At 47.2% G+C, this 13,452-nt stretch overlaps 1 protein-coding gene across 1 annotated transcript in view; it reads right to left on the bottom strand.

Annotated features, from left to right (window-relative positions):
- Positions 1 to 13,452, bottom strand: part of CDH23 (cadherin related 23) — a 553,698-nt gene that overhangs the window by 31,087 nt on the left and 509,159 nt on the right. The window contains exons 49-53 of the mRNA XM_056850511.1: positions 9,731 to 9,900; positions 8,360 to 8,497; positions 7,819 to 7,938; positions 7,331 to 7,508; positions 3,265 to 3,476 (exon numbers count right to left, since the gene is read on the bottom strand). Coding sequence (XP_056706489.1) covers positions 3,265 to 3,476; positions 7,331 to 7,508; positions 7,819 to 7,938; positions 8,360 to 8,497; positions 9,731 to 9,900 — 818 coding nt within the window. The remainder of the gene's footprint in view (positions 1 to 3,264; positions 3,477 to 7,330; positions 7,509 to 7,818; positions 7,939 to 8,359; positions 8,498 to 9,730; positions 9,901 to 13,452) is intronic.

The following is a 13,452-nucleotide window of genomic DNA, read 5'->3' as shown; positions in this document are numbered from 1 at the left end:
AACACCGGGTCATTCCTGACCCATGGGGTGACATCACATCCTGATGTTTCCAAGGAAGACTTTGTTTACAGGGTGGTTTGCCAGTGCCTTCCCCAGTCATCTTTCCTTTTACCCCCAGCAAGCTGGGTACTCATTTTACCGACCTCGGAAGGATGGAAGGCTGAGTCAACCTTGAGCCGGCTACCTGAAACTGACTTCCATCGGGATCGAACTCAGGTCGTGAGCAGAGCTTTTGACTGCAGTACTGCAGCTTAACACTCTGCGCCAGGGGCTCCTTACTCCACAAGGAAGTAACGGGAGTAAAAACCCTGGTGTACTTCTGCAGGGGGCACTCTTATGATGGCACCCTTCTTGAGAAGGGAGCTCACCTCCTCCCACAATTGTGAAGGGTTGTAAGGCTTAGATTGGCCCTGTTGAGTGTAAGTGTATGATTGGTAGCGGTAAGGTGGTAGGTCTGCTGCCTGTATGGAAACCGTTGCTTAAAGGATGTGGATGGTGCAGGTTGGGTGATACCAATGGCTTTAGCAGTGATTCTATCTTTACAAATGTTATCAAGCCATTCATCTGTGTTCTCATTGAAAAGGGCTTTGCCATTGAAGGGCATGTCCTCCACTGATGTTTTAGTATCCCTGGAGAGGTTAGAGGAACGCAGCCAAGAGTCGGTTCTTGTAGGCTATCCGGGCTGTGTGACCGTGGTCTTGGTATTTTCTTTCCTGATGTTTCGCCAGCAGCTGTGGCAGGCATCTTCAGAGGAGTAACACTGAAGGACAGTCTCTTCAGTGTTACTCCTCTGAAGATGCCTGCCACAGCTGCTGGCAAAACGTCAGGAAAGAAAATACCAAGACCACGGTCACACAGCCCGGATAGCCTACAAGAACCAATGAACTCTGACCATGAAAGCCTTCGACAATATTTTTAGCAGCCAAGAGTGTCTGCATAATACTAACTGGCCGCAATAGTTCTACTTGCGGCATCCACCACATGACGGGCAGAAGAGATTTGGTACTTGCCCAATCTTGAGCCCTCTGCCAGGAGGATCTTGCCCTCCTGTGCTTTGTCCTGAGGTAGGGAGGAGAAAAGGCTTCCTATCCTATCCCATAGGAACATCTGGTACCGTTCCATAAGAGCAGAGAAATTACAAACTCTGATGCCTAAGGCCCCAGTGGAGTAAATCTGCCCAATTACATCCAATTTCCTCCCCTCTTTATCGAGAGGGGCGGAATGACTAGTCCCCTGGGCCTTAGAGGCGAGGACCCTGGTGACAATGGAATTAGGGGCAGGATGTTGGTACAGGAATGGCGCCTCAGCCTGCTTTATTTTATGTAAATTTTTGATCTTCTTGACCGAAGGGATGTTGGAGGCAGGTTTGGCCTACAGGGTATCAGCTATCTGACTGATGCCCTTTACCCAGGGAAATTTGACAGGGCCAGTATCGGTTGAGAAAAGCACCCCCATAATGGGATCATCAGGTATCGGATCCAAGGGAGTGACCTTGAGCCTGAGCGCCTTCGCCATATGGTTTAGAATTTCAGAATAGGCTTTAGTGTCCTCCGTGGGGGAAACGTCGCCAAGCGAAGGGAGGGAAGCGTGCCCAGATTCCGAATACCTCTTCCTACTCTGAGTCGAGGATCAGGTCTGAACACATTGGTGGCATAGCCATAAAGGAGGTAGTTGCCTTCTGCTGGTGTGACAGAGAGTAGCCCTTGTCACCTTGAGCCCAAGCCTGAAGCTCGTACTGACAGTAGCCCCATGGAGGACAGGGGCCCCAGTGAGGGCGAGTTCGATCAGTTTCACAACCATGATAGTCCATCTCAGCCGAGAAAGTTCCATGGTGTGCGCCATAAAGTTCCTCGGGATTGAAATGTCCATGAGACCTCCACAGCGTCTTTGTCCGATGAGGAAAACATCTTTGAAGCGCTCCATGTAGGTGATGGGGTCCTAGGCTTGGGGTCGATGGGAACCTCTTGAGCCCAATCATCATGTCGAGGCGATGGAGGGGAGTCACGACGCTCCTGATCTTGGGTTCAAGGAGAATGACGCCGAGGTCTGGATTCGCTTTCCGCCAAAGTGGAATGATGAGAAGGAGATTTCGCAGTTGGGGTTGACGGGTGAACTTCCACCATGGGAGACCTCGGCCTCGGCTTGCACCAGATGAATAGGACTCAGGTGAACGACTGGAGACAGTGTCGATGCAAGGTCAGCATCACATTAGCTGGCTGGAATCTGCCCTTTCGAGGGCGAAGAGCCCTGAACTCGAGGGTTCGGGGTCGAAGAACCTCTGAGGGACGTTGCCCCTTTCGAGGTCGATGGAGCTGACAACTCACCATTTGCAGGATTAGAGTTATTGGCATGTGACTGGTCAGTCAACCATATTAATAAATTTGAATTTGAGTTCGTTTTTTTTGGATGTTTCGACAAGGAGGAGTGCTTCTTTTTCTTAGAATACTCCACAGGGGGTTCAGAACCCGCTCTCTTCGAGCTTGAGGAGAGACCTTTGGTAGATTGATGTGGTGGCATCGATACGGAGGACGGGGACTTTGACTTTTTTCCTCCCGAGCCCTGAGCCCCAGGGAACTTCATAGCTTGCTCCCACAGGGTAGCCTTAAGCCTCAAATCCTGATCTTTACGGGCGTTGGGGGTGAATAGGGCACAAGCACAGCAAGTGGATGGGATATGGCCCTCACCTAGACATATGAGGCAGTCCTCATGTTCATCAGATTTCGCCACCTTGGTCCCACAGCTCTTACACTTTTTGAAGATCGCCATCCTGGATCCAAGACGACAAAGCACAAATCGAAGAAGGAAAGGAAACACGACAAAGAAGTAGAGAAAACTCTCTGAAGACAGACAAAGCTATCCAAACGTCCTCTAACCGCAGTGGCAGAAAGAGAACTGAAGGAAGGATGTTCTCCTCCCCTCCATCACGTGTCCAAAAGGGAGGGAAGGACCATTGCTGGAGGGGAGGGGGAGCAATCCTTGTTGCTGGGCTAGCGCTGTGCAAGCGCAGTTCCCATGTGTGGGACTGCAAAGAGGCCACGATGATGAACAAGCCATGCTAATCAAAGCTAATTTGCATGTATATTTGCTGTAGACATTTGGCATGCTAAATAACATGGGCTGTTTATCCACCATATTTTCCTTAAAGAAATAAAGGCTCCCCTTTTACTGCTCAAGACCTTTGGGTTAAGGGAGCTTGAAAGAAGGAAAAGATAACACGGGCTGTTTAACCTATAGAAGGCCAGATCTGGAGCTCTGTATCTTTACCTCTTTAATGTGCAAGATAGTACCATTGGGGGGTCGGACAAATGTTGGTCGATTATCGTTGATGTCAGTGACATCCACCTGCAGCATTGTAGTCCCCCAGAGTGGTGGACTTCCTTTGTCAGTAGCTACCACCGTCAGGTTGAACCTCTCGTACGACTGCAGACGCCTGCGAGTTGTTATGAGCCCTGAGTCCTTATGAATTTTGAAGGCCTCTATGAACAGAAGAGACACATTTCACTTACACTTAGGATATCGCATAAATTGCTTTCAAACACTATTTCATTGCAAGAGCCGTTTTGTAGTTTATAACATGGCATAAAATTTAAAAGACTGGGAAAATGCAGCAGAAATTATGAGTAATGGAATTCATATGCCAACCGATTACACAGGATACATTCAGTCATACTAATCCGTCAGCTATACAGTTTATCATCATACCGATATAAATGAAGCCAGATAATAATAGCATCGCTCCTACTAGTAACAAATGATCCTCCTGTGCCTATAAACAGGGCAGTGAATCACGGCCAGTCACAAACAAGGTAAGGGGTTCTTCATGTTCCGAGGCACAATATTAGTTTGTAAGGCAGCAAGAAGACAAAGGAGGAAAAACATCAAAGCATGGCATTGTGAGGATTGAGGATGCTTATTGCTCTCCAGGGTCATAGGATGCTGAGGACAGCTGACCATGAGTTTATGAGAAAAGGAAGATAGAAGGGAGAGGAGAAATGGGCCTGATCAAGACCCCACAGCTTACTATAACCTGAAGGGGGAGAACAGAGCAGGAAGCTATTCACCTACGCCACAGAGTTCAGCAACAGTGTGCAGTTGTGGGAGTGGATTCTTGTTTGTTTATCCCTCAGCAATTCTTTGAGGGTCCCCAAATTATATATCTTGTTTACACAGGAGTGCCCTTTATACAATCCCTATGAAATTTCAGAGATCACTGGTGAGTTTTAAAGTAGAGAAAAGGCAGAAGCAAACATTCAGCACTGTAAGGGTTAAAACAGATAATGTCCTGCCTCTTAGTTTCAGTTCCCTCATTAAGCATGTCTTTTAATTTCACAACTCAGAAGTGAAGATACAAGTTTCAGAAGAAAAGAGACTTTCAACTCCAAATCCTTCCCTTTCAACTCTGCATACTGTGCCATTACAGTGTGGAAACTCACAGTGGGTAGCCGTGTTAGTCTGTTTGCAGTAGTCAAAAAGGGCAAGAGTCCAGTAGCACCTTAAAGACTAACAAAAATATTTTCTGGTAGGGTATGAGCTTTCGTGAGCCACAGCTCACTTCTTCAGATACCAGGGTGGAAACTGAAATTGTCCACCTGGGATCTGTTATTATTTTTACTTATTTTAAATAATGCCATCAATGTACCAAGCACTTTAAAGCAGAAGCAAAGAAGATAGGTCCCCTGCCCCAAGAAGCTTGCACTCTAAAGTTGGACACGGGGTGGGGGAGGGAGATGAAGCAGTAACAAAAGGATGAACATGAACACACAAAAGTTCATTTGACGACAAACAGCAAACACTTTGCAGCTGCCAATTATCAACCATGAATTCCCCAACCTTTCTTGAGCTTCATGCATATGTAGAGTACGAGATGAAGAACACAGACAAAAGTCTGCATGTTTCATTATGAGTACAGTAAGTTACTGAAGAGTTACTGAAGGGTTGCAGACAAGAAGAAATCAGAAGCAGAGAAACAAAGACAAGCAGAGCCAGTCTGGTTCCATGCAGGGATGAGGACTATGGTCAGAAATGACTCAAGATCCACCTTGAGTGTAATGCACAACTTGTCAAAAGGACAGTAGTAACCTGTCTTCCAGGTTTTATGTAATGGTAAATGGCATAAGTTGGTACAGCATTTTGCACACCATAATTTCTATATGAAATTGATAATCATGAGTAATTCTAATAACTAAGCACGGGTAAAAAATATTATAACAGATTTGGTCATATATGTACATAGCAAGAATGCATGTAAAATAGGAGGAAACAGAGGCAGAATGGCTATTTACTTTACTGAAGGGAGTCCCAGTGGCTGTTGCTCTAAGCCAGGGGTCCTCAAACTTTTTAAACAGGGGGCCAGTTCACTGTCCCTCAAACACTGTTGGGGGCCAGACTATAGCCCAACCCTCTGCCCAATGCAGCAAATCCACACCTACCTCCCCCCCCCACATCCACAGGGACCCCTACTCCATGCACAGTCACATGCACACAAAGGGCAATTTCACATTTACTGAATAACGCACTTTCAATCCACATTCAATGCACTTTAACAATCATTTGCAAGTGAATTTTGCAGTTTCACACAGTAAAACCCAGCTGCAAAATGCATCGACAGTGGACTGAGAGTGCATGTGTGAACGCAACCCGGGAAGAGCCGGCCCCCTTGCCACACATGGAAAAAAAAAACCAGCAGACACCGCCACAAGACACGCGTCAGCCGCTTCCACACGTGCACCCCCTCCTCCACGGCTCGGTCCCTACCCAACACTCGCCCCACCCAGCTCTAAGCTCCGCCCCTGCCACGAGACACGCGTCAGCCCCTTCCACACTTGCCCCCCCACCCCATAGTCCCTGCCCAACACTCGCCCCGCCCATCTCCAAACTCCGCCCCCGCAACAGGGGCACACAGAGAGACACGGAGGCAGGGCCCCGTGCACGCATCCACACGTTACGCGCGCCTTCCCCACTCAAGCAGCGCAGCACCTCGGTTGCTTTGGGCGGGCGTCAGCGGCTCCCCTCCCGAGGAAGGCCAGAGTGGCGGTGGCTGCTGCTGGCGTCGGCCGAGGCTGTCCAGCCAGCCGGGCCCCGGTGGGCAGGCGCGGCAGCAGCACCCGGGCCCGCCGTCCTCCTCCTCCTCCTCCCACCTCTGCTCGCGGCCGCCCCGGGGGCGTCGCCTCCGTCCCCAGCCACGTCGAAGCAACGGCGATGCCGCTGACACGGACGCTCGAGCGTCCAACGCCAAGGCCGTGGCCGCCACTGCCATCTTCTCGCGGCCCGAAGACCAGGAGCGTGCGGGCCTCAGACGGCCCTGCCCCTTTCTGTCGCCAGCAAGGCCGCTTGCCGGGCTCCGCCCCTTCTCGCCTTTTTATGTGAGCTTGAGGAAAAGCCAAGCCCACTCAGAAGAACGGGGAAAACTAGCCCCCCCTCATTAATATTAATCGGCAGTGAAAAGTCTCACGCGCCGTTTGTTTTTCCTTCACGCGCGGGCGGGCGCGCGCACACAATCCCCCCCCCACCATGAGTTTTTAAACGGACTTCCTCCCAGCATTACCTTGCGGCTGCAATTTTTTAAAGGGGCCGGGTTCAGGACCCTGACGGGCCGGATCCGTCCCGCGGGCCGTAGTTTGAGGACCCCTGCTCTAAGCCCTGCCCACCCACACTGTGGGGCGGGTGAGGAAGAGTTTGGGTGTAGTTGATACAGGGAGAAGCCAGGAGCCATTGTGCTTACGCTGCTTCTTGCCCAAGCCAGCAAAGAGGAGCATTGGCACAGTGGTACTTGGCTTCAGCCTATGCCAGTAGCACCCATATTCCTCCTTACCAGCCCCACCGAGAACAGGCCAGCAATGAAGAGAGCAAGCACAGCAATGCCCAGCTGAGGAGGAACACGGGCAGAGCAGTGTCATGCTTTGCACTACCAACACAAATGTGGTACAGCCAGCAAGGAGGAGTATGGCATTATCTGTCTTCCATTTCACCAACCCTGCCATGCCCAGTCTGGTGAGGAGGTGCATAGGAGAGCAGTGTCTGGCTTTGTCCTGTGCCAGTGAGGCCTAGTATGCCTGGAGAGGAGAAGCATGACAGTGGTGCAGCTGGCTTGGGCATGGTGCAGCTGGCAAAGAAGGGCATGGTGACACCTCCTTTCTCTCCAGTCCTCCATGAGGTGAGGTGGTATGTGGCTGCAGTAGGGGGAATGACCATTCTCCAGGGTTGTTTTGTCCTCCCAGCCTGCCCTGGGGGGGATGAGTTAGTCTTTGTGCCTTTGTAAAGCACTATGATATTAACCAGTATCCATCTACAACTACTGACATACCTATCCACCGTTAAGGAGGCTACATACCCACTCCAGGTCCTTCGATATTGTATGTCACTATTCCATTGTCTCCCTCATCGAGGTCAGTAGCAGTCATTGTGATCACAGAGGTTCCTGCTGGCTCATTTTCATACACACTGGTGCTGAATTGTTTTTTGGCAAAGTGGGGCCGGTAGTCATTGATGTCCAGGACAGTAATCAAGACCTGAAATAAAAGCAAGAAGAATGAGTATAAAAATATGCACCAGCTACAGCCAGGTATGTATATTAGCTTGTTGTACAAACTTTTATACTAAAGGGTTGGGAGAATCATTGCAGTCACGCAGTGCAGAAAAAAATAAGTAAAGCAAAGCTTTCTTCCATACTCTGTGCACTAATAGGACCTCTTCTTTCATTGAAATCTGGAATGGAAATAACATATGGAGGGCAAAGCAGATTACATGATGCTTTGCCTACTGCAAATGTGATGGCAACCCTGAGTATAAGTGTTTGAAAACCCATGTTAAAGCATCTACCTGCACAGAGTTCTCTCGGCGGTTACTAGAAATGTCTCCTGGATTGTCTCTGGCTACAGCAGTCAAAGTATAATGATCTTTTTTTTCTCGGTCCAGGGCTGATAGAATGTAGATGTCCCCCTGGAACAAAGACCTTCAGAAAATTATTGAATGCATTCATGAACACAGCTTGTACACTTAAAGTTCTTGATCTACATGATAAATCACTCAGGGAACACAAACGTTTTGAGTAGGAAAAGGAAGAAAGGGTAAGTTGAATCAGGAACTTGAGACACCAGTCTTTGAGGTTGCAAGTACACCCCCTCCCTTTCTGACAGTGTATTAAGTACTTCTCTATGTCCTACTCATCCCCTGCTGGTCAGTTGCTTTTAAGCTAATTTGAGAGCTGCTCTCCTATGCTGTAACAATTTATAATCTATGGTTGCAAATAATTTTAATACAATAAGAACAAAAAAAATTCTAATACAATAAGAACAAAAAAACAATAAAACTCATACAGGCATGACTAGCCCAAGAGCTGCATGTTGGTTTAGTTTATTACCGTGTTAGGATTGATCCCAAACTTGCCCTCCCCATCTCCCAGACTGTATTGGAGAAGAGCAAAGCGTCCAGAGTCAGCATCAGTGGCCTGGACCCTCAAGATGACAGAGCCCAAAGGGACATCCTCGAAGACAGGCTTCTGAAAGCACAAGAGGAGACAACTAAAGTCAGTGTCTCTGACTGGTTCTATTAATCAAAAGACATATTACATCTAATTCGTTTAGTCAGCTGGTAAAGGTAAAGGCAGACTATGTTTATGGGGTGGTTTGCCATTGCCTTCCCCAGTCATTCTATACTTTACCCCCAGCAAGCTGGGTACTCATTTTAGTGACCCTGGAAGGATGGAAGGCTGAGTCAACCTTGAGCCGGCTACCTGAAACTGATTTCCGTCGGGATCGAACTCAGGTCGGGAGCAGAGCTTGAACTGCAGTACTGCAGCTTACCACTCCGTGCCACGGGGTAAGTATCAAGATAATGTGCTAATGAGGGTATGGTATGTTAATATGGAACCATTGTATCCTGAAGTGATCTGTTACCCTCATTAGCACATTATCTTGATACTTACAGGACAATGATTAGCACATTACTTTTGCAGGACAATACTCAGCTCAAACCCAACCCCTTTCTGACTATATATTATTCTTCCTACACCCTTGACACTGAGAGACACTGTCCTTCAGTGTTACTACTCTGAAGATGCCTGCCACAGTTGCTGGCGAAACGTCAGGAAAGAAAATTCCAAGACCACGGTTACACAGCCCGGATAACCTACAAGAACCAATGAACTCTGACCGTGAAAGCCTTCGACAATATTTTACTTCTCTCTGCCCCACATATACTGTAAACATTCTTGTTTTAGTTTACTGAGTTTTAAATGATGTTAAAGCAAAATGACATTTAACAGAAAAGTGTCGAAAATCTGGTAGAACACACAAGGGTGGAAAATTTGGTAGAACATACTAGAGTACAGATTGCTGAGTAATCAACAGTGGAGGATCTAATCTGATCCAGCACAGCTCAACATCTTTATTGACCTTCCCATACATGTCAGGATTTTTAGAGTTTTTATAGGTGGAAGTGGCAGAAACACTGATTTATATAGATATAGTCCTATATATAACATCCACACAGATGTAAATAAACAGGCTAATGAACGCTTAACACATCTACTACTATATCAAAATAAAAAATCATGCATCCTCTATTTCTTGCAGACACCATCTTCACCCCCCACAAACTGCCATTTTCCAACTGACATTTCTCTCCTTCCCTGCTTTTCGCTCCGCCCTCTTAAATCCTTCTGTCATTCATTACTGGGCATGCTGAACACTGAAACCAGGGCTTATTATACACACATCCTGTTCCAAATCACCTGGTAGGAGGGCTGGCTGAAGATGGGGTTATTATCATTGACATCTACAATTTCTAGATACACTGGAATCTCAGCTGATCTCCGTGGAGACCCATTGTCTGAAGCCCGAACAGTGAAGTTCAACCATTGCACTTCTTCATAGTCCACTGTCCTGTTAGAAACTACCTTTCCTGGAAGATAACAGGTAGATGTTAGAACTCTCATACTGTCTGATCCTTCTACTGCCCTCCCGCTTTTGAATGTACATAAAAAGACCATCTATATATATTTTAGAGGACCGGTTCTACATGGATGGCAATTAGGAATGGAATGGAGAAAATTTCAAAATGCATAACCAGGAACATTAGGTTTGCCAACTATTGACTGGGAAATTCGAGATATTTGGTGGTACAGCTGGGGAAGGTGGGGTTTGGGGAGGGGCTGCAGCAGGGTACAATGGCATAGATTCCAACCTCCAAAGCAGCCATTTTCTCCAGAGAAACTGGTCTCTGTAATCTGGAGATCATTTGTAATTCCAGGAGATCTCCAGGCCTCACTTAATAAACACAGATTTGTGGCCATTACAAGGGGGACTCTTAAATAGGGTTGCCAACCTCCAGGTGGTAAGCAATCAAAAATCAACACCTCTGCATCATTACTTAAGGTTAGAAAATTAGTACAGAAACAGGCTGATAACAATGTGTAATGACAATAATATACGGAATGTAACAACGTGCTACCAAGCCAATTGCATATATACAACAAAGTATTTCTCAGTCCTGGGTATATAACAATGTGCTAACAAACCAATTGCATATGTATAACAAAGTATTTCTCAGTCCTGGTACAGTAACAATCAATCCGAGGTCAATGTCTTCAAGTGAAGAAGGGTAGAAAGGGATACGATCGTTTCAATTCTTCCTCAGTCCCATTTATATATTGGTGTCAAAATGTACTCATTTCAATATAAGCTTCTGTAGCTTGAAAAAAGGAAAAGATAACACGGGCTGTTTAACCTATAGAAGGCCAGATCTGGAGCTCTGTATCTTTACCTCTTTAATGTGATAGTACCATTGGGGGATCGGACAAATGTTGGTCGATTATCGTTGATGTCAGTGACATCCACCTGCAGCATTGTAGTCCCCCTGGAGATCTCCCGCTATTACAACTGATCTCCAGGTGACAGAAATCAGTTCCCCTGGAGAAAATGGCCACTTTGGCAATTGGACTCTATGGCATTGAAGTCCCTCCCCTCTTCAAACCCTGCCCTCCTCAAACCCCACCTCCAAAATCTCCAGGTATTTCCCAACCTGGAGCTGGGAACCCTACTCTTAAGAGATGTTGATTATCTAACTCCAAGAATAGAATCTGATGTGGGTGAATGCCAGTGCCATCAACATGGTGGCTGGAAATCATGAACTAATCACAACACTGCTGAAATACAGACCGTAATATTCTTGAGTAAGGAAAAACAGAGTTGCATTTACCTGTAACTGTTGTTCATCGAGTGTCTTCGTGTAGGCACACATGGCTCTGCGTGTGCGCAGTCCCATGTGGGACTGCACAGAAGATATGACAATGAATGTATCTTTTTTGCTTATAGTAGTCTGTAACTGATAGTACAGTAAAACTTTGTTAACTGGTACCCGGTTAACTTGAAAATTTGGTTAACTGGTATGCTGGCCTAGTAACTTGGGTGGGAGATGTTTGAGTCATTGGGTACATACTCTCATGAATACATACTCTCTCTCATAAAGGCTGTGTTACCCTTGTTCTGCCATGACCTTTCCAGAGCAGAGGAACTGCAAGGGCTCAGACTGGAACGGGGAGGGGGTTGGCACCTAAGGATGCTAGCCTTGAATGTGGGACCTGGAGATACCCCAGAATTACAGCTCATCTCCAGATGATGGAGATCAGTCTCCTAGAGAAAATGGATGCTTTGGAGGGTGGATTATATGGCACTGTACCCCACTGAGGTCCCTGACATCTCCTGGCTCCATCCTCAAGTCTCCCGGCTCCATCCTCAAGGAATTTCCCGACCAGAATCTGACAACCCTAGTTGTGCCCCTTGATTCTTCCTACCTTTCAATAGGATTCGCTCATATACAGTGCCTGAGCAGGGATACTACATCGTGGCCTGCAACAGATCCTCTTTAAACAGGTCACTTCCAATTCTATTCCAGCCTTTCATCCAACCAGGAAGTGTTCTAGAGCCCTGTCTCAGCTGCAGTCACCTCCTAGGTTGTTCCGTCCCCCAGGTGGGGCTTGATAACGTGAGGCAGTTCCTCTGCTCTGGCTGCCAAACTCAGTGGGTTAGCCCACTCAAGTAGTTAACCCACAATCTACACACTGTGTTTGTTCTGAGCACATCCTGCTCAGGCTAAAGCGGCTGCCAACCACATATGTCTTGCCTCAGCAAAGGTGAGTTGGGCCTGAAACGCTGGGGTGGGTCCTGTCACCAGAAACTGGGGCAGGTGCCACCTTAGGAACTTTGCCTGTACACTGGGTATGGCTTATTTGGTTAACTGGTAACAGCAATCCCCTTGGATGATGAAGATGAAGAAGATGATGATGAAGAAGAGTTGTTTTTTATATGCTGACTTTCTCTGCCACTTAAAGAAGGTTATTTATGCATGGTCGCTTTAACCTCCTTTATTCCCCATTTCAGCCAGGGTCAAAGTAACCCGGGTTGGGGGAAACTGTATGCATTGGCTGGAATCAGGGACGAAACTGTGCTAATGGAGGCATGAATACAGAAAAGCAGTCTCCCAAGTTCAAATCAAGTCCCACCCCTTTAAATGCTGCTCTGTAATTGGCTAACTTCGCAGTACTCACCCTGAGAGAAGATTTCCTTCCCCCCAGACCCAACTGCAGCATAAAAAAGCATTTTAAGAACAAAAAACAAAAAACAGAGCAATCTGAAAGAAGGGGGGGGGGAGAAATCCAAGCCTTGTTTTAATAAAGCCTTTCTTTTGCTTAGAAAGAGCGAGGTAACAGGAAGCAGGAAGCACTTGAATCCCTGCCTCTATACACACTGCTTCGTGATTGGCTGTGAGAGAAGCCAATCTTCTGTGCTTCCCCTGTTTGGCTATCGGCATGCTGCCTTGAAGAGGGGTTTGGAAAAGGGTGGGGCGAAGCTCAACCTGAGAACAGAGTATGTATGCTCTGTGACTCTGGAATGAGCCTGGATGAACGGTTTAATTCAGGCCAGAAGAGGAATGGGAAAAGCCAGGTTCGTTTTACATTGAAACAGCATTGAGCTTCCAAGGAATGAGGTAACGAGCATACTGAAAATTTTTATCCTGGTTGAAACAGGGAATAAAGGTGGGTAAAGCGACCATACATAAATGACCGAAGAATCAAACCGGTTTACAATCTCCTTCCCTTCCCCTCCCCACAACAGACACCCTGTGAGGTAGGTGGTGTTGAGAGAGTGTGACTAGCCCAAGGTCACCCAGCTGGCTTCATTTGTAGGAGTGGGGAAACCAACTGGCTTCACCAGATTAGCATCTGCCGCTCATGTGGAGGAGTGAGAAATCAAACCCGGTTCTCCAGATTAGAGTCCACCGCTACAAACCACTGCTATTAACCACTACACCATGCTGGCTCTTAACTAAGCTTTTACTGGACTGTGTGTGTGTGTAAAGTGCCGTCAAGTCGCAGCCGACTTATGGCAACCCCTTTTTGGGGGGGTTTTCATGGCAAGAGACTAACAGAGGTGGTTTGCCGGTGCCTTCCTCTGC

This window comes from Euleptes europaea, chromosome 5 (genome assembly GCF_029931775.1).
Source record: "Euleptes europaea isolate rEulEur1 chromosome 5, rEulEur1.hap1, whole genome shotgun sequence".
In the NCBI taxonomy this organism is placed as follows: Eukaryota; Metazoa; Chordata; class Lepidosauria; order Squamata; family Sphaerodactylidae; genus Euleptes; species Euleptes europaea.
The sequence above is the reverse complement of the archived record's forward strand: the minus strand, read 5'-3'. Positions and strand labels throughout refer to the sequence as shown.